Source organism: Etheostoma cragini, chromosome 7, assembly GCF_013103735.1.
Source record: "Etheostoma cragini isolate CJK2018 chromosome 7, CSU_Ecrag_1.0, whole genome shotgun sequence".
Taxonomy (NCBI): Eukaryota; Metazoa; Chordata; class Actinopteri; order Perciformes; family Percidae; genus Etheostoma; species Etheostoma cragini.
This window is the reverse complement of record NC_048413.1, coordinates 13,711,373-13,730,398: the sequence shown is the minus strand read 5'-3', so window position 1 is coordinate 13,730,398 and position 19,026 is coordinate 13,711,373. Positions and strand designations below refer to the sequence as shown.

Sequence of the window (19,026 nt, the reverse complement as noted above, 5' to 3'; positions counted from 1 at the left end):
ACATAATCCTTTTAACAAAAAAAGATAGTGAGTCAGTTATTACTTGTACTAACACTGAACCGGTTACAAAAGCTGTGCCTAAATAAACGTTATATCAAGTCTTCTTATAGAATATTACCAGTCATTCCATCCCAACTTTTATTAGTTGACAGTATTACACATGTTAAATATATGTAGATGTTATAAGGATGATTTGTAACTATTAAGACTACAAAAGCTACATAATTCTGCCAACACCATGTGATTTTATTGGTACAGCATAAAGGCACAGATATAACTCACTGAGCAGACTTGACCAAAGGAGTGATGAGGCACAGCCAACCAGACACTGGTGGAAAAAATAAAAGAATAACAATTGTGGCTGACCACACAGTGAATATGGTTATTTAAAACTCAACCAGTTGGCTTTTACTTTCACAATCAAGACAAATCATTGTCACTTCCACATGGTTAAAAGATAACCCTGCCATGAAAGGGCATGATATAGTCAAATAACATTTACTATAAAAAAACAAATGCTGGTAGCAACGTGTACCAGAAACCAAAAAAGATTACATAGAACAAAAGAAATAAAAGCAAGTGTAAGCTGGATAATTTCTTAGTGTTATCAGACACAAATCTACCCAGTGCACTGTAGGTGACCTTAGTGTGGTCTGTACCATACATCATTTTGCATACGCCGAAAAAGATACAACCAAAACACCCATCATTTAGTGATGTTTAGAGTAACACTTCTAGCTGTGCTGGTAAAATACAAAAAAGATAGTTCATCTTTACAAAAACGTATTAGCTTGTTTTGGCTTATAAACAGTACCATTACAAATGTAGTGTACATGTCCTATACATCAGTGCTCTTCAGGTTATTTCTCTTTATGAACCAAAGCACATTCTTTTCCCAACTCACGTGGAGGTAGAAATACTGCAGCGAGCCCACGCAGTCGGAGTAAAAACAGTATTATTTAAATGAACAGTAAAAGATAATTCATTCTAAATGCTGCTGACACCAAAGTGTAAACTGAATCAAAAACTGGTTGTTTACTATTATATTTTCAAAGACAAGTGAGCCAAACCTCCTCCTTGACCGTTGATCAAAAGATCTTCCCTCCCAACACGCTGCTTCACTGGAAACCTTCAAATAGCAAATACACCCGCTGTTAAAAGATGGCTCTCTTTACACTTTGGCAATGTGTTTGAAATATAAATACTTTTACGTTTTTACATGTAGTGCATTGCATTCTGAGAAGAGGCACGCTCATACTTCCTGTCATATGATCCTAAAAGGTTGGATTAAACGTGGAGATTGTGGTTCCACACTAAGCAGTGATAGAGGACACCATTATATTCTCATTCAGTTCCTATCTTACAGAGATACTATCAACTGTAGAAGTTATTGTCATAGTGTCAACTGTGATATTTTTACGTTGATGCGACTGAATAATAACATTGGATAACATCACAACACTGATTATTACGCCTTGTTTTGGTCAAAATCTACAAAAATTAACATTACTTTAGTGTTTAAGTCATGGGATGTTAAGAAATTTGAGTACAGTTTGCATCAATGGAAATGCATACACGTTGAAAAAAAACAATTGTGACTATAGTGTGACTGTTGGTCTGTTAAAACAAGTGTGTTTAGAGTAGAAAAGTGGGGATTCTGTGTGTTTGAGCTGAAAATAGTGTTTATGCTCTATGTATCAAAAAGTCTGTGAAGAGTCTCTGCATGCACAAAACGTGCTGCTAGTCGTTAACTAGTCGATAAACATGGTACTGCGCGCCATGTTCACTAGTAGACACTTCAAACACAAAGGCAATGCACAGCAGAGTCTCCTGAGTTTCCCTGTTGGACACCACCTAGCAAGAGAAAGAGGAAAACATTGTGGAGGTTTAGAGAATATTTAAACACGCACACACACGCACGCACACGCACGCACGCACACACACACACACAGCACACAGATACAGAGACACACACAGACACACACAGCACACAGATACAGAGACACACACAGACACACACACACCTGTAGGATGGTGAAGTTCTCCAGTACACTGTTCATCATGTACTTCTCTGGCAGGTGTTTGAGCTTGTGGATGAAGTTGATCATATATTCACACATGGGCGAACGATGGATGCGGAACACATACTTCCCTCCTTCCATGTGTGCATATTCTGTCTGAATGGGAGGAATCCGCACATACACATAACAATTAAACCACCTTAATATTGTTGGTAATATGAATGACGCTTTAAACGCACAAAAAAAAAAAAAAAAAAATGAGACCCGATTCATCTTCTCACCTCAACCTTCTCAACCACCTGTTTGCCAAAGGAGCAGACCTTAGTAGAGACACTGATTGTGATGTTTTCTGTTCCACTGTACTGGCTGCTCACACCATAGAACACACCAGCGCCCTCCTCAATGTCACTGCTCAGGTCCGCCTAGAACCAGCACAAGAAGATAGACTAAGTGTGAGTCCCAAAAAAGAGAAAATAAGAGGAAGCCAAACCCAAAGACAGATACATCCATCTTTTGTGTGTGTATTCTTGTACGTGTCTGGGTCAGGAGGGAAATATATTCAACATTCGTTTTGGTACTAACACTGAATGTAAACATAAGTTTTGTTGGTTGACAAACTCCACAAGGCACCTTTAAGTTAAATACCGTTGAAGAAAGCAAGTACCAATGAAGACGTAATTTCTTGTGTAAAACCCTGCTCCAGCATCACATTGACATTGCTTCCCTCTTGTGGTGTAGCCGGTTATAAACTCAGATTTAAAACTTGTGAAATGTATAGCACCAACTTAAACCAACTACATATCTAATGCAATGACTAAAATAAAAATATGATGTAAAAACTAAAAAGCATGTTGGTGTCAAACATTTATGAAATTATATTAACAACTTACTTTCTGCAGCAAGCCTCTCAAAATTCTCGGTCCTAAAAAACGTTGAATCAAAGAGAACACTGTTTTTTGTACTGACCCAGAACTTGACGAGGAAGAATGCGTTGTGCGGCCCTTTTTCATACAGCTCCTTCAGGCCTCCTTTCTTCTCAGAGAACTTGTCGTAAATCTGCCTCACATCTATGGACTCCAATACGGGATCATTGTAACCCGGGTTTGATGGGCCAATGAGCACAAAAAGATGCTTATACTGTAGGGAATGAAGAAGTGATGAGAAAAAGGTAAAAAGACAAAATTGTATTGTTTTGTATAAATTACTTATTGTCTGTACCGTTTCCCTGTCCCTTTGGATCTCCATAAAAGCTGAGTACTCCAGTAGCCGGAGTTTTGCCGAGGCGATGGTTCTGTCTTGCCAAACAGGAGCTGCTATAGCTGCAGGACGAGGTGGAGGCAGGGGCTCATAGCCTGCCAAACATTTAAACCAGGAAAACTACATTAGCATACCAATAATCATTTCTAATTACCCTAATCCATGAGTTTGTGATCCCACTTACTGATAGGTGCAGGGACAGGGGCTGGTAGTGTAGTGTATGGTGGCTGTGCAAAGGGCTTGATGCTGCAAGAAGGAAGAGTTGGAAACAAAAATGTATCAACTGTACCAGCTAAAGCACAAGACTTTCTGCAATTTTAAACAAACAAAACTAAATTCTCTGCCAGTGACACTTACTCCTGAGAATGTCCAGGCTGTCCAGGCATAGGACCAGGCCAAAACTAAACAAAAGGCAAAGAAGGGAAACCGATAGTATTACTCAGACTTTCACCCAGAAGGTAGGAAAAAACAGATGTATGTATGTATGTATGTATGTATGTATGTATGTATGTATGTATGTATGTATGTATGTATGTATGTATGTATGTATGTATGTATGTATGTCTCACTCTGACTGGTGGAGGGAACTGAGTCTGGGGTTTCATTACACTGGCAGACACGATCTGAGCTGACGAGAGGTTGGCTACTGTCTGTAGTGCCTTGTCTTTGGATACCTGGTCCTGAATGAGAAAGAAAAACAACACACAATGACAACGCTCCGATCTTGTAAAATCCACTAAAATGTAAATTTTCGAAAGTTAGCCAACCTTCAAGGCAAGTTTAGACAGCAAGCCAGCAAATATATTATACAGTGATTCAGCATGATGCAGTCACTATGAGGGAAGACAGGACAGAGTGCAAAGCAGACATAGTAGGATGCCAAAGCAGGAGGCTCACCAAGCTAGCAGGCTAGGAGAGCTGATTAAAGCCATCACCAGCATTTAACTAAAGCCACTAAAAACAAAGAGTAATAAGCAGGATTTTTTTAGTCTGGCAGTAGAACTGCATTATGGACTAGCAGTTATGTGATGCCAACCACAAAGCCTGAAGCAAAAGATTGTAGTTGTATAATCAAAACTTACCAAGTTCATGGCCTATAGCAAAGAAGACACGTTATGAATTAATTATTAACTTCAGTACATTCAAAACAACAGCAGGTCACAGATTCACTGTTAGACAATAGGGAAAACACCTTCCTCAATACATATAACTTTTTGAAATGACCACACCCCTAACCTACCAATGACAAACACACCTACACATGGCTAAAAAGAAGTTGTCTTATATTGATGGGATAAGCTACAGTACATCCTATTGATCTGTCCGAGTTCAAAGCCGAGTGCTGGTGTTTTCCAGGAAATATAGGAGCCTGGAATTCAAATTCTCCAAATGTGTATTGGAGTGCGGCAAGTTGAATGCATTTGGTGAAAAATTATATCACAAAGAACCGTTATTACAGTGCATAGTAAAACCACAAGAAAACAGAAAAGATTTTTTTTTTTAAAGGACTGAGGGGAGTGCCTTAGAGTGAGAATGTTGAGATCAGAAATGATTTAAAAGAGAAAATTGAAATTCGTCATATGTGCACACTGATGAGGTGCACATAAAAATCTTCTTGCATGTCTGTTTGTATGCAAGCAAGCAGTATATATGTACATTACCACAGCCATGCACATGCTTAGGTCGACTGAGCCAGCTACTAAATCTAATGAAATTATCTGTCCGCAGCCTCAAGCCTCTAAAACTAAATAAACAGATCAACATTGCTGCCATGCATCACCAAAAACCTTTGTTCCACATACTGTATTACGATAGACTGATGCATTAAAAAAGATCTGGCTTTTGCAGAGCAACATTAGCCAACATTAAATGCAGACAGTAAGCATTGTTTGCAAAACTCATATTTTCAAAGTCTGAGCCTGCCACACCACATTCCCACAGCCAATAACATACACTATCTCAGTGCCACAATGATGGTATTACAAATCATGCAAACTATTTGTAAACTGGATTTAAACTTCTCCATCAAGGTGTTCCAGTGGCCCCGTCTTAGTAAGAATCCTGCCATCAACACAACACTAAATGGATATGTCATGCTTTATCATTTCAATTCGGCCTCTGCTAGTACGTACAGTAAGAGAAGCCTCAATCTGCTACAAGTTCTAACAAAGACTTCTATGGTGATTTTAAGTTAGGTTGGATTTGGGCCACATGCAGAGCGAAGCAGGTAGCATGTTAAGAGTCAGTGAGCGTGTGTACCTTGAGCTTAGACTGAATCTCACGAGACTTTCTCTTGGCCAAGACTTGCAGGTGACTAGAGACCTGACGAAAGACAGGATGAAGGACAGAGGATGGGAGGAAAAAGGAAAGGAAAAGAAGAGGGGATGTGACTACAGAGGGAAGGGAGAGTTGATTCATTGGGCACCCACCTTGATGCTGGTCTGGTATTCTCGTACCCTCTTACGTGCCAGAACCTGAATGTGACTAGACACCTAAGAAGCCAGGGTTACCCCAATGAAAAAAACACACACATTCACAGGATGATTTGCAGTTTTAAATAAGCATGGTGCATTAATAATCCATTTAACAAGGTCAATGCGTAAAAAAACAATTTAAAATAAAAAAAAACACAACAAGACGTGGAAGCTGCAAATCATATTACATAAAACACGTACATTTTACAGTCTTCAATAACATCTGTGCGTACCTGTTTGCGTGTGCGCGTCTTCCCCGTTCGTAGCTTGATATAGCGAGCTATCAGTTCATTTCGACCTAAAATTGAGAAAATAACATAAAATCATAAAGGTACTTAAATTGTGCTTTACCTTGCAGGATTGATAAAGTGTACATTTTTATTATTATTTGTATTATACACACAGAAATATGTTCTGCCAGCTGATATACAAGACATGCTATACTTTGGGTGAGTTGATAGAGGTTTAACGTTTTCCTAAAGATCCCTGTAGGAAAAAAACATGGTTGCTACTCAAATATGACCCGAAAGTGTGGCCGGGTTAGCTCAGTTGAACAGCGGGCGCACATGTGTAGAGGTTTAGTCCTCAACGCAGCGGCCACGGGAACCTGCCGCCCTTTGCTGCAGGACTGTGAAAATATAGGCCTAAAAATGCCCCAAAAATAACACTAATAATAATCATAATAAATTTGACCAGAAAGTCAAGGCAATGATGACCGGAGTAAGTACTCTAACACAGCACTTGATCTCAAGTCTACTGCAACACAGTAAAACATTGAAGTCTTTGAGTTTGTATCTAATGACAATCTTCTTAAGTATAACCTGAACATACCTGGTAAGACCACAAGTCCTTTTTTAGTCTTTGGGTCACCGTGATGTTAATGATTTGAACAGGTCAAATGTAAATTTAGGTTGTACTGAACTAAATCTCTGGTATGAAGCAAAAGAAGAAGACCGACATGGACACTTTTTCCATCCCGTTTGAAAAGAAACCAGCATACTATGACAGTTTAATGTGACTGCACTGAGTGGGAGATTGTGAGGCTACTGCACACACACAATTTCATGGTCTGTAAGCTTTGGATTTCTGTAGCTGTATGATATTCTCATTAGGGACAGCGTGTGTTAAATTAGAGTCAGATCTGCATGCTCAATGGCAGAGCTCCAACGCAGATGGACAAGTGGTGGGAATGGAGGGAGGAGAGGTCATCATTTAGTTACCAGACGTGGTCACTACAGACTGCATGGTCAGCTCTTTCTTTCTCTGCCTCCCCCAGCTCCATCCCACACTTGGTGATCTGCTGGCCTCTGATCGTAACTTGTGCGCATTATTCACCTTGCTGCACATGTCAAAATTAGAAAGAGGATAAAAGGTGACTAAATAAAGCCTTACAGACCGATTCCACAGCTTTAATCATTTAATCACACATGCACTTACATTGTCAACATTACATCCTTCTTTCTGGGAAAGGGTGCAATTCTGTAGGGACTTAGGCCACATCTGGCTGAGTCACATCAGCTCAGTGGAGTTACCAGAACACAGAATTCCCCAAATTCAACAGAAGGGTCTGACTCAGACCCAGCAGTCCAAGTTTCCTGCAGCCTACCACTACCTTAAGCCGAGTCAACTCATGGCCCATTTGTTTTAATGCGTGTAACTTAAACCTTGACACAAGAACAAAATGCACATTGGAAGATCATTTGGGAAACATGGGAATACATTGCAAGATGAAGTACATTTTCAAGTAACTATGCTTGTTCAAAATTCCTTCAACTTCATGGAGATTTATCTCTCCGTTTCTCCCCTCATCTGCCAAATTAATCAATTTTTCAAATCAAAAAAGAGAGAAACACAAAAAAAAAAACTTATATTTAACTAATTTGGACAATTTTTCTCTGGGGTTACACAAATAGAAATACAGAGAAATGAATGACAAATTTACAAAATCTGCAACGTGTCGTAAAAATATCAAGTACATTTTTCTTTGGACCAGTGGAGTCTGAGCCTCTCACAGCAGGATGTGAAAAGGCACTGCCAAATATGTATGTCAATCTGAATTAGTCTGTCTCTGACCCGACTTGAGTCAAGTCGAGTCGAGTTGTTTATGGGCAAATGCACCCAAGAAATTCAACCACATCTTTAAACCAATGATTTAGTAAGCATTGGGCTTTATTCACCAGGGCCTAAATTCATCAAACTGCTACAAGTCAAATTTGGATTTGAGTGAACGTTTAAGCCTTTTTACAAACTATAAATCGAAAAAAAAAGAAGCAGAAGAAGCTATTCATCATTGATCATGATTGATAACATTTGAGCTAAAGCCTTATGAATAAATCTGAATGGCTTTTTGTTTTCATTACAATAAAAGTAAAGTTATTATCCTGCTATTATAGATATATATATATATATATATATATATATATATATATATATATATATTATTTTAAAAAAAAGGTGGACACAGCATCAAGAACACCACCAACATGATACTAAAATATCCTCATTACCCTCTAAGTGCAAGAGCAAGTGATCTGTCTCCTGGGAATACATGCGTGACACCAGAATCCAGGGTGACATCCCGGTAGTTACAGAAGGATACATAGTCACATGCATCGAGGTAAAACTGATATTTAGAAACTAAGACCAAGCAGTCTGGGGTATTGCATATTACAACATTCCTATATTTGTTTAAATGTAATCTTTTCCTGGTTTTACCAGCCGCACTAAATGAGCCAATCTTCTGAACTTGACTGTTCCAGTTAACTGAAACTAGTACCAAATGGTTCCGACTGCTTTAGCCCAACATCTATATACTGTATACAGTTGTGTTCAGAATAATAGCAGTGTGTTTAAAAAAGTAAATAATGCTCAAAATCCTTAGAATAGCTATTAATTCATATCAATGCATTGGGAACACGGCACATTCGATTCCAAATCAAAACATGACCAAAAGTGATGTGTGTTATACCTTTACAGAAAGTGAAGAAAAGGAATATTAGGCTGTTTATAAAAATAGCAGTATTTGCATTTTTCTTTACAAACTCAGACATTTAGTGTATAAACTGCAAAATGTATCAAGGGTTTGCTTTACTTTGAATCACTGCACTAATATTTAGTTGCATATCCATTATTTCTGAGAACTGCTTCACGTCTGTGTTGCATGGAGTCGGCCAACTTCTGGCAGGTATTCCAGGACGATTGAACTACATTCCACAATTCATCTGCATTACTGGGGTTTGCCTCAGAAAACAGCATTTGTTTATGTCACCCCACAAGGGTTCTATGGGATTGAGGTCTGGGGATTGGGCTGGCCACTCCATAACATCAATCTTGCTCATCTGGAACCAAGACTTTGCTTGCTTACTGGTGTATATTGGGTCATTTTCTTGTTGAAAGATAATTTTTCCTCTTCAGCATAAGGCAACATGACCTCTTCAAGTATTTTGATGTATTAAAACTGATCCATGATCCCTGGTATGTGATAAATAGGCCCAACCCCACAGTATGAAAAACATCCCCTAACATGAGTTTTGCACCCCCATGCTTTACTGTCCTCACAGTGAACCGCTTGAATTCAGTGAATGGGGGTAGTTGGACAAAGTGCCTGCGGGCTGCAGGCACTTTGTCCCCAAAAGAATATTTTTGCTCCATCAGTCCACAGAATGTTGCGCCATTTCTCCTTTGACAAATTTCAACCTATTCAGTAAATGTCTTTTTTTAGCATGGGGGCTTCTAGCTGATGGCTTTGCTTCCCATGGCTTTTTTCTGATCCTAACAGTACTCACAGGTAACTTGAAGTCTTCTTTGATTCTCCTGGAGCTGATCATTGGCTGAGCCTTTGCCATTTTGGCTATTCTTTGATCCATTAAAATGGTAGTTGACCGTTTTTCCCACGTCGTTCAGGCTTTGGATGCCATTTCAAGGCATCTGAAATCATTTTGGCCGAGCAGCCTATAATTTTCTGTACTTCTTTATTTGTTTTCCCCTCTCCAATCAACTTTTTAATCAAAGTCCGCTGTTCCTCAGAGCTATGTCCGGAATCACCCATTTTGCTGAGTATTTCAGTGTGAAATGGACTATAACCAGCATGCACAACATTTGCTTCCTTCCTTCCTTCAATATGGGCATTAATGGACACCTGTTTCTTCACAGAATCAATCACCTCACTAATTGAACACAACACTGCTAATATTTTGAACATGCCCATTTCAATTACAGATTCAATTACACAGAATGAGCAGCATGCCCGTCATGACTGTTGGGTCTGTTGGTTCTGTATGACTCTACAACAATAACTAGTAATTATTTGCCATGCAGAAATATCACTTCTACAAAAAATTATGATTTATGAAGTTAGTGATGTTGGACTGCTATTATTTTGAACACAACTGTGTGTGTGTGTGTGTGTGTGTGTGTGTGTGTGTGTATGTATGTATGTATGTATGTATGCATATAGACACACTTCAGATACTTTCAGACATGAACTGTGATTCTTAAATACCAGTTGACTTTGTGTTTGAAAAGAACTTCACTTCATCATTCTGTTAAAGACATACTGGGGATCTGCCTATTTTAGGACAGAGTAAAATAAAATGACAAAAAGCAGTCATACTACCAGTGGACACATACACATTTAAAGCATAATTTTGTTTAAAAGCAAGCTTAGGACAGAAGCTTCACTTTTAAGATTTACCATATTGTCGTTTTTTTGGTCAAATGGCCTTTTGAATGAGAGTCCTTGGGGCACTTTTACGCTAGCCTCAAAATAGCTATTTTTAAAGCAATGAGAAGGCTTGACAACATGAAACTTTGTGTTCACAGAGTTTACTAAAAAGAAAGGTTTTGAGCAACTCACTGTAGCAGTTGTTCTTCCGGTCACCGTCTATCCTGCAAGTCAAAATAGTCAAGGGAGGAAAGTAAAGATGGAAAGCTCCTAAAGCTTAGTTCCATATAAATAAATGCACCAATAATTTGTTGTTTTGTTGTAAGTGAAAAACAATATTGACCTTGTAGTTGAAAAAGGAGCTTCATATAACGCTATTCCCCATTTTCCCAGTCAAAAATAGGTGATCTCCGAATGCAAATGGACGGACTCCATAGGAGGAAATATCATTCTTATATGAAGCTCCTTTTCTTAAACTCTTTTCTTAAATCTTAAAAGTGACGCTTCTGTCCTAAATGTGCTTTTAAATGAAGTTTGACTTGGTTATATTCACAAAAAGACCCTAGGTTGCATTTTGGCGAGAGTTACGCTTTAATAAGTACATTTATGGCATGCAGTAATTAAAAAATAGCTTTGGCTTGTACCCCTTGACCGCTTTTATGATGTAGGATGGGACTAATTTAAGGAAATAGGATCATAGTGTATGATCAATTTTGGGGGTGAAGCACAAACTAAAAGTATTATTAAATATTAAACCATGATGGAAGTGAAGTAGTTTCCTTGTTTTATATAAATATATTCTATTTTTATTTACTTAGTATTTTCTTGTATTTAGATATGGAATTTCACAAATGACAACCAATTATGCAAACATTTTAAAACAAAAAGGGGATTTTCAAAGTTTCTCACATGATTGTATTAAAAAGGCAGTGAGAGAGACAAGTGGGGATTATGTTCAGTGTCTGTGTAGTCTTCAAATGTATGAATGTGTGTAGTACTGGGACTATCCTTGTTTATTCAAAAGGAAGTGGGGGTGGTCAACACAGCGAGCCCACAATTCCACAAAAGGGCAAAATGCTGCAACGTTGGAACAACCCTTTCTGTTGCATGGTATCACATATCTTGCTTCCCTCACAACACACACTCACACATACACAAATGCATGACACAGGCTGCTGCAGGCGGGAATGTTAACCCTCACAAAAATGCTAAGAATGTTGAGTGCACGCCAAGGCCTTCAATAAGGTAGGAAAGGAAGAAACGGTCAAAATACATCTGCGCAGTACTCACAGGCGTCCTAAACAGATACTAATGAAAACAAACACCCATATTACTATAGACCTGTACGAAACTTTCTTAAAGAAACTTCTACTGTACCTGTGTTAACTCTAACCGGACCTGGAATTTCAACCTGCTCTAACCTCTGACCCTGTCAGTGCTGGATGCCATTTGACCTCAAAGCTTAATAGCCCTCTCGTAAAATACCTGCAAGCACATCACCTAGGCCCAAACTAAGAGGTAATTACCAGAATGCTTAATAACCCTCTGGGTTCCAAAGTGTTCACTACGGGCCTTCGCAATAATTCCTTTAAAAGCCAAACCATATTGGGAATGAAGTTCTGTTTTATATCATTCTTTAAAAGTTAAGGCAAAGTGAGTGTGTGTCTTTGTGTGCGGGTAATTATTTTTAATTTACTTAATGGTTATGTTTACTAATCAGTGTCAATGCACAGCTTGGACGGGGACCCTAAAAGTTTAAACAAGTAAAAAAAAAACTGTTATCCAAACTTTCGGCCTTCATAAAATTATTTAGAATTAAAAGGAACAGTGATTTTTTTTTTTTAAATCAATAAATAATCTCACTTTCAATGAATGTTTTGTTCACAATGGTAAGTGGCTTCACATGCTGAAGATTACCTTGCAAGTCTCATTCCCTAATGACTGCTGCAATGCTTGATATATATATATATATATATATATATATATATATATATATATATATATATATATATATATATATATATATATATATATATATATATATATATATATATATATATTTATATATTATGATTTAAAAGTCAGCCATACATCACAATAAACAAAGCTGGATCAGATGGTAATTAGGACAGAGATTTCCTGGTCCTTACCATACATCTTCCCCTCGTCTGAAAGTATGATCTTCCTCCTGCCGCAGGGAGGGTAGATGGCCAGAGCTTCGTGAAAGCTCTGCTCAATGTCTGGACTCCACACTCCCTCAGGGTCGCCGTCCAATCCGCGGTCCGGCCCGTCTCCAGCTCCTTCCCCATCACCACCATCCTCCTGCGCCCCATCAGGGCTGCTACGGCAACTCCACTCCGAAGCAATGATGACGGCTCCTGGCCACAACACACCTAGAACACACAGGACTAAGCATTTAGATGGCTTCACATCCTCTTAGAGACTGTTGCTCCGTCTGTCAAATCTCTGGTTCTTCTAGACAGAGGCAGCATTGTCATTTAGCCTGTAACTGAAGATTTTGAGCGCTGAAATGATATTGTGGCCTGGCTGGCAGATTTAAGATGTAGTTTGCTTAATTAAGAAAACGTTAGCTCCATGAATAACTTAAAAACGTATATATTTGCCTAAAACCAACGTTTTGTTTCCAGTTGACTCATTTAGAAACAAGAACTCTGTAAAAAGGGTCTTATATGTGCACATGGTAGCTACATCCATGACGTCTGACTGGTCCTAGGACTAAAAGTAGAGTCAGACTGTTATTGCATTCTAATATAACCCTGTCCTGCTGCTTAGTTTGTTAAATGTAACACTATTGTTAGCAGGCTTACTATTCCTGTGCTTGCCCTAAATCCACATTTCAAGACAGGTTTTTTCCACATTAAAAATGCATTAGACCTAAATGTCTTGCATAATGTGAGAGCAGTATTTGTTATGATAGCTGATGAATTTAGACAAAAAGGCATTGCAATCAGCAAGGTTTAAAGAAATCAATGTAGCTGTCTCCTAAATGTTTTAAAAACACAGTGCAGCTATAAATCATCTATTATGTACAATCCCTAAAGTGTATATTCTGTGTAAAAGTGATAATAACCCAAATACACTTTTGTGGTTACAGAAATTGCATTATCTGTATCTTTAGCCCACCAAAAAGCTGGAATAATCCATTAGCATATACTGCAGCGCAAACAATATCAGGTTAAATAACTATTTTATTCCTTTAAAAAAAGTTATTATCCACATGAAAATACCTTGATCTTAAATGACAGTTAAGTATTTTGTAAGTAGCATACATCAAAATCCAGTTAGTCTCTTCTCACAGCTTTTAAAATATGTTGTTTTGGTTTTGTTTTAAGGATTTAACAATTAGTTGTGAAAATAACTGGCAGATTAATGGATGATGATAATTCAATAAAATTAAACATTTGTAACTTTTTAATTTTTTATTTCAAGGGCATTATGTTGAAGAGGGACTAATAGCAATTTTAGTCGGGCTGACCAAACTTTTCATGAGCCACTGAATCCCACTGAAGTTATAATTTGTACATGCTCACAAAGATCTAAATCAAACCTGTGAGTTTTATGAATGGGGCCCAATGACAGGCAGGCCATGAAAAACCAAAGTGTGGTCCCACACTTTGGTTTGCTAATCAAACCCTTTGTGATGGCTGGACAGGACCCGGATTAACTTGCAGCCGCTAAGAAAGGAGACAGATTTCTTGTACTTCAAATGTCTCCACACTTCACCAGGAGCGAGATCAGATTCACCTGAAGTTGTTTACAGCCTCCATTGGCACAGGGTGTATTAATAGCTCTGGCATTCAGGGTTAAAGACCCGACAAGTAAAATGGCTAAACATTAAGAGCTTGTAAATTTACAAAAGACACTGGCCAAGGTCAATGAAGACACTACTAGTTGGTCAATCTTATTATGGTTACACAAGTTGTGGTGGCAAGACCAGATGGTAATTTTCCTTTAGCCAACCGCCATAGAGAAACTAATTTCTTGGGCCATATCAACTTCCCTGAAGCCTGCAAGTTTAGGCCACATGAGGAAATTACACATTCTTGTTATTGTTGAGGATGCTCCAAACACAGACACACATATGCAACATGAATGCTGCCTGGTGTGTAATGTTTTCCAGAGTGTGGCTAACATGGTCCCTGCCACGGATAACCACAGAGGATCAGTGTGGTAGCAAGAGCTTCCCCTGCTGTAGTGGGCTTATTGGATACACTCGGCACTGCCAGGGCCTTCCCAGTAACGATCATGACGATCAGACAGGCCCTGTTGAGATGGTTAAGAAAGAGCCTGAAAGTTTCCTCTGTGAGAAGTCGGATCTGATTAAACCGTATTTTTCTGTTTGAGGTGCTTGAGCCTTTTTAACAGCTCAAAGAAAAACATACTGATTATTGTATTACCAGCAGGATACCTGATTACTTTTCTGAATGATATTAGAATTGCTTATACAGGGTTTTATTTAAGTTTAAGTTAGACCTTTCAGGGGTATAATTGGCCGTACACATAAGGAAGTATACCTGGATTTTCCTTGTGAAATCCAGGTATACTTTCACATATTCAAGCCTATAAAAGGCCTTCAAATTAAACAATGAGATGGAAACATTCCACTTAACTACTCAAAGCCTACGTCCACACTAAAGGCCATAACCTAGTTCAATTCTAAGGCTTCAGAAGCTAAAAAAGTTGGGAATAGCTGCTATATAGGAATAAAAGAATAAGAATCGAATATGAATGTGTTAGTGCAACGATAGATACAACCTAAATTGTTGTAAAAACAATGTTCAACATTATCCTATTCATAAATGCAGAATGTGTGGCATATTTATTGTATTGATGTTAGATGTACCTAATAAAGTGTGCGTGTTTATATATCAAGACAGGGCTAAGATTTGGGAAATCATACAACTGAAGCATCACAGCCGGAGCTTGTCATAAACCAGGGTAATGTTGATGCAAAGTTAGGGCATTATGCACTGAATGCATATGCGGCCCTGCTAGTTTCAATATAGCTCGCAGTGGCCAAAAAGGTCAGATGTCTAGTGCAGTGGGGATCCAGTAGACCATCGAGCTAAATAAAGCTATGAGCTCAGCAAACACCGACAAAACACATGAACATTAGGGGCTGCCTTGTGCTCCATTTGGAACAGTAACATTATGATGTCTTCATATTGCTTACTCAGAGCTGTTTGTTTATAAAAGGTGTATGTAGCTACTTTTGTGTATGCATGTATGTCCACTTTTTTGCTAAATTTATATCTGCGCACTGTAGTCAAATGTTATCGATACCTTGATCAGCTTTGTTGTCCTTGTTTTTAGCCGTATGTCTATTTCTGTGTAACGTGAAGTAACGTTACTTTGAGTCAAAATCCCCGTATGTGTTCACGCTTACTTTACCATTAAAGCAGACTCTGATTCACCAAGCTAGAGCTCTCATCACAGTACTTTCAGATTTACATGGCCACCTCAGCTGACTACTACTAACGCTACTTAGCTACCTAACGTTACTAGCTTCAACAGTACTTTAGGGTTTAGACAGCAAATCTATTAGACTTTAGCTAATCGCTTATGCAGCTGAATTCAGTCAAGATAATTCTGCTGGAGACTTACAAAAGGTGGTTTTCCTCCTCTGACTACTGTTGAACCTGTAAGACCAGTCTCACATGTTGGTGACACTTTCACAATAGCAAGAAATGAATCCTATCAGCTAACGTTAGCATGTAGCGTTAGGGAAAAACCGAAATCTCACTCAACGGCTGGAAGCCGTTTAGCCAACTGTGAGTTGGCAAAATCTGCCTTTGATCCAAAGTGTAAAAACCGTACATGTAACTGGGCCTAGCAGATGTTGAAACACCGTGCAAAAACTTTGTGTAAGAGGAAGTGTTATTTTCTACATTTCAGTGGATATTTCACACACAATCCACTGATGACACACTCGAGCTGGCATGCTAGTTTGTTAGCTTGCGAGCTAATAATACCTAAACAAACTCCAAAGTAAGTCCGAGAGACGCCTACAAAGTCACTGCTATTATAGCAAAGGGAAGCTGGGAAAATAAAAGAGGAACTCCTTGCAAAAACACAAGAGGATCTGATTCAGCAAAGCGGCAGCGGGAAATGCAAAAAATGTCAAATATCCCAAAACTTCAAGCACACACGAAGCGGAGCAGCTGCCGCAGCATTAAAGTTGCAGCACACAACAAAGAACTATCTGAGAGCGCACTCACCTTACAATGGCTTCCCTGCCGTGTTGTTACAGGCACACACTCCTCCCCGTATACTTTTGTTTCTAAACTGTTTTCTTTATGTATCGCAAGTATATCCTCGGTAAAAAACAATCGTGTTTGACAGCAAAAGGCGGAATGCCAAGTATGAGTTTGAAATAAAATCGGAGGAAAACGCACAGAGGCGTGGCGTCGAAACACGCGCACACGCAAAAGTTTTGTGGGTCTCAACGCAGACTCCTCCCATAACAGCAGAGTGGACTAGCTAGAGAAAGGGAGAAATGGAAAGGTGGTAGTATTGAATTTATTGTTCTCTTTTACAAAACATAGGCTGGATGTGTCTAGACTTTATGGCAAGTTCTGCTACTCAGGATATCCAACTTTTACTTTATAGGGCCCACTATGCACTGATAGTCTCTCAGAAAATGGAGGAAGAAGTATATGGTATTTAGGCTGTTCAGATCCTTTACTCTAAAAATACTTTATTAGAAGTTAAAGTTAAACATTGAAAATGTTACTTAGCCTTGGTAATAGTAGGCCTACAGAAGTTGCCTATTATCAGAAAGTGTAGGTAGGCTATCAAAAGTAGGTCTACTTAAATGCTCCTTTCAGAGTGTTAATGATATTGGATGTTATTATTTGGCTACTTTATTTGTAGCCAAATTTATGTATGTATAATTTGTTTTAAAGGGCCATAAGACAAAATAAGATTAAGAACCATTCAACAATGCGATTTAAACCCTTACAACCAAATGTGAACTACATTCAATACCAAATAAAGGTTGTGGAAACCAGCTGCTTAATCAATTGTGCCCAAGAGCTCCAGTGTTACACTGTATCAATTACTCTGTCCCGTTAACCTAAATTTGCTTTGGATATAATATAGGCTCCAATAGGCTGGGGTCACCCTGGTTAATAATTTGCATCACCTTCAGTATTACTCTCCAATACTGACAAGGTGAGGGTAATAAGAGGAAAGATTCCTGCTTATGCAGCTGACACGCAACAGTGATTCTATTGTAAAAGGAGATGCAATGGCCTCCGAGCGAAATGTCACGAGACTGACAAAGAGACTAAAAACCCACTTGTTCTCAACATGCCCCCTCAACTGCTGACAATAAGCTCCCGTTTACAGATTAAAGGCTGACATCTAAGCAGAGATTCTGCAGGAGTTAAACATATTTTCAACAGTTGGAGTCACATCAGTATTGGTCAGGACGCTTTGATGCAAAACTCTCAACATTATCACCCTAACATTTAAAGGCTTGTTTGCCCTGTCTACACCTTCCAAAAAAGCCCTTGTCATCGACATGACATCCTGTGGGACTGATGTTGTTCCTATAATGCCACTGGAGGGCAGTATTACCATACTCATGACTTATTCATATTATAGGCCGTAGTTGACATGGTACTGATTAAAAAAGAACAGAAAGTGTATGACAGTCATCAGGAAGCTCTTTTGTAAGGGTTTTGATTGTGTTCCTTCAAGTCTATGAAACAAGTTTAGCACAAAGTGCCATTTTATCTTTTAGTTGGACTAAGATGAATGACCTAGCCAAAACTTTAATATAAAAACCTATCCACATATTGGAACAAACAAAACTGATCAAGATAATTACACTGATAATGTTGACTTTGACCTACTCATAAGTATGGACTGGTGATGATGGACCGAGGGAAATGTACAGTAGATGACAGATTGCCTAGCATCAATTGGATTACTCTGGTTTCCTTTTGACATGTGCAAACATGTCTATATCTCAACCTGTCTATACAAAGATGTTTTCCCTTGAAGTCTGCAGCATTAATGGAGATCAGGTATTTAGAGGTAGCTAGTTTTCTTTTTCGGGCTTCTAAAATGGGTAAAGGAGAGAGAAAAAAGAATTTTAAAATTTAAAACCTGTCAGAAATAATGGCAAAAATGCACCTTGGCATTGGCATGCATTTTAATTAGGTAAACTCCCTCTTTTTGTTGTTGTGCTGTTGAAATTCAGAAAGTACATGGACAGTAAGCCTCAATCTATCTCCCTCATCTACCTTCAGTACTTTCCACCTCTGTCTCACTCAGAAGCCGGAGGGCAGACTCTTTTAGGATTATTAATTTCAGTCTCTAGAGTGGTTACGCTTCTCTTCATACTGGAAAGAAAGAACAAGAAATGTAATGGTTATTCACTCCACCCGCCATTTTTCATTCTTTTTCTTTCCCACTTCACTTCTGTGTTGTTGTTGTCACCTTTGCCTGACCATTTATTTATAATCTTATATTATTATTTGACACTTTGATAACATTGATCTAATGCAATTGGTTCATGCTTGTGCAGAACACACACAAACACACACACACACACACACACACACACATACACACACACACA

General features: G+C 38.6%; 1 protein-coding gene across 6 annotated transcripts; it reads right to left on the bottom strand.

Annotated features, from left to right (window-relative positions):
- Positions 1-225: 225 nt before the first annotated feature.
- On the bottom strand, positions 226-16,914 carry tead3a (TEA domain family member 3 a). 6 transcript variants are annotated; one of them, XM_034876750.1, is made up of 14 exons: positions 15,823-15,845; positions 15,720-15,763; positions 12,566-12,808; positions 5,986-6,050; positions 5,708-5,770; positions 4,361-4,372; positions 3,848-3,958; positions 3,636-3,679; positions 3,463-3,524; positions 3,240-3,373; positions 2,988-3,158; positions 2,303-2,443; positions 2,025-2,177; positions 226-1,854 (listed from the first exon to the last, which is right to left on the bottom strand). In XM_034876750.1, exons 1-14 carry the CDS (start codon positions 15,828-15,830, stop codon positions 1,741-1,743), a joined length of 1,365 nt encoding a protein of 454 aa, XP_034732641.1. In that variant the 5' UTR covers positions 15,831-15,845; the 3' UTR covers positions 226-1,740. The 6 variants fall into 6 exon arrangements, with proteins under 6 accessions (XP_034732641.1, XP_034732642.1, XP_034732645.1 ...); XM_034876751.1 differs by lacking the exon at positions 5,708-5,770 and adding an exon at positions 5,538-5,600; XM_034876754.1 differs by lacking the exons at positions 15,720-15,763; positions 15,823-15,845 and adding an exon at positions 16,655-16,914.
- Between the last annotated feature and the right edge of the window lie 2,112 nt (positions 16,915-19,026).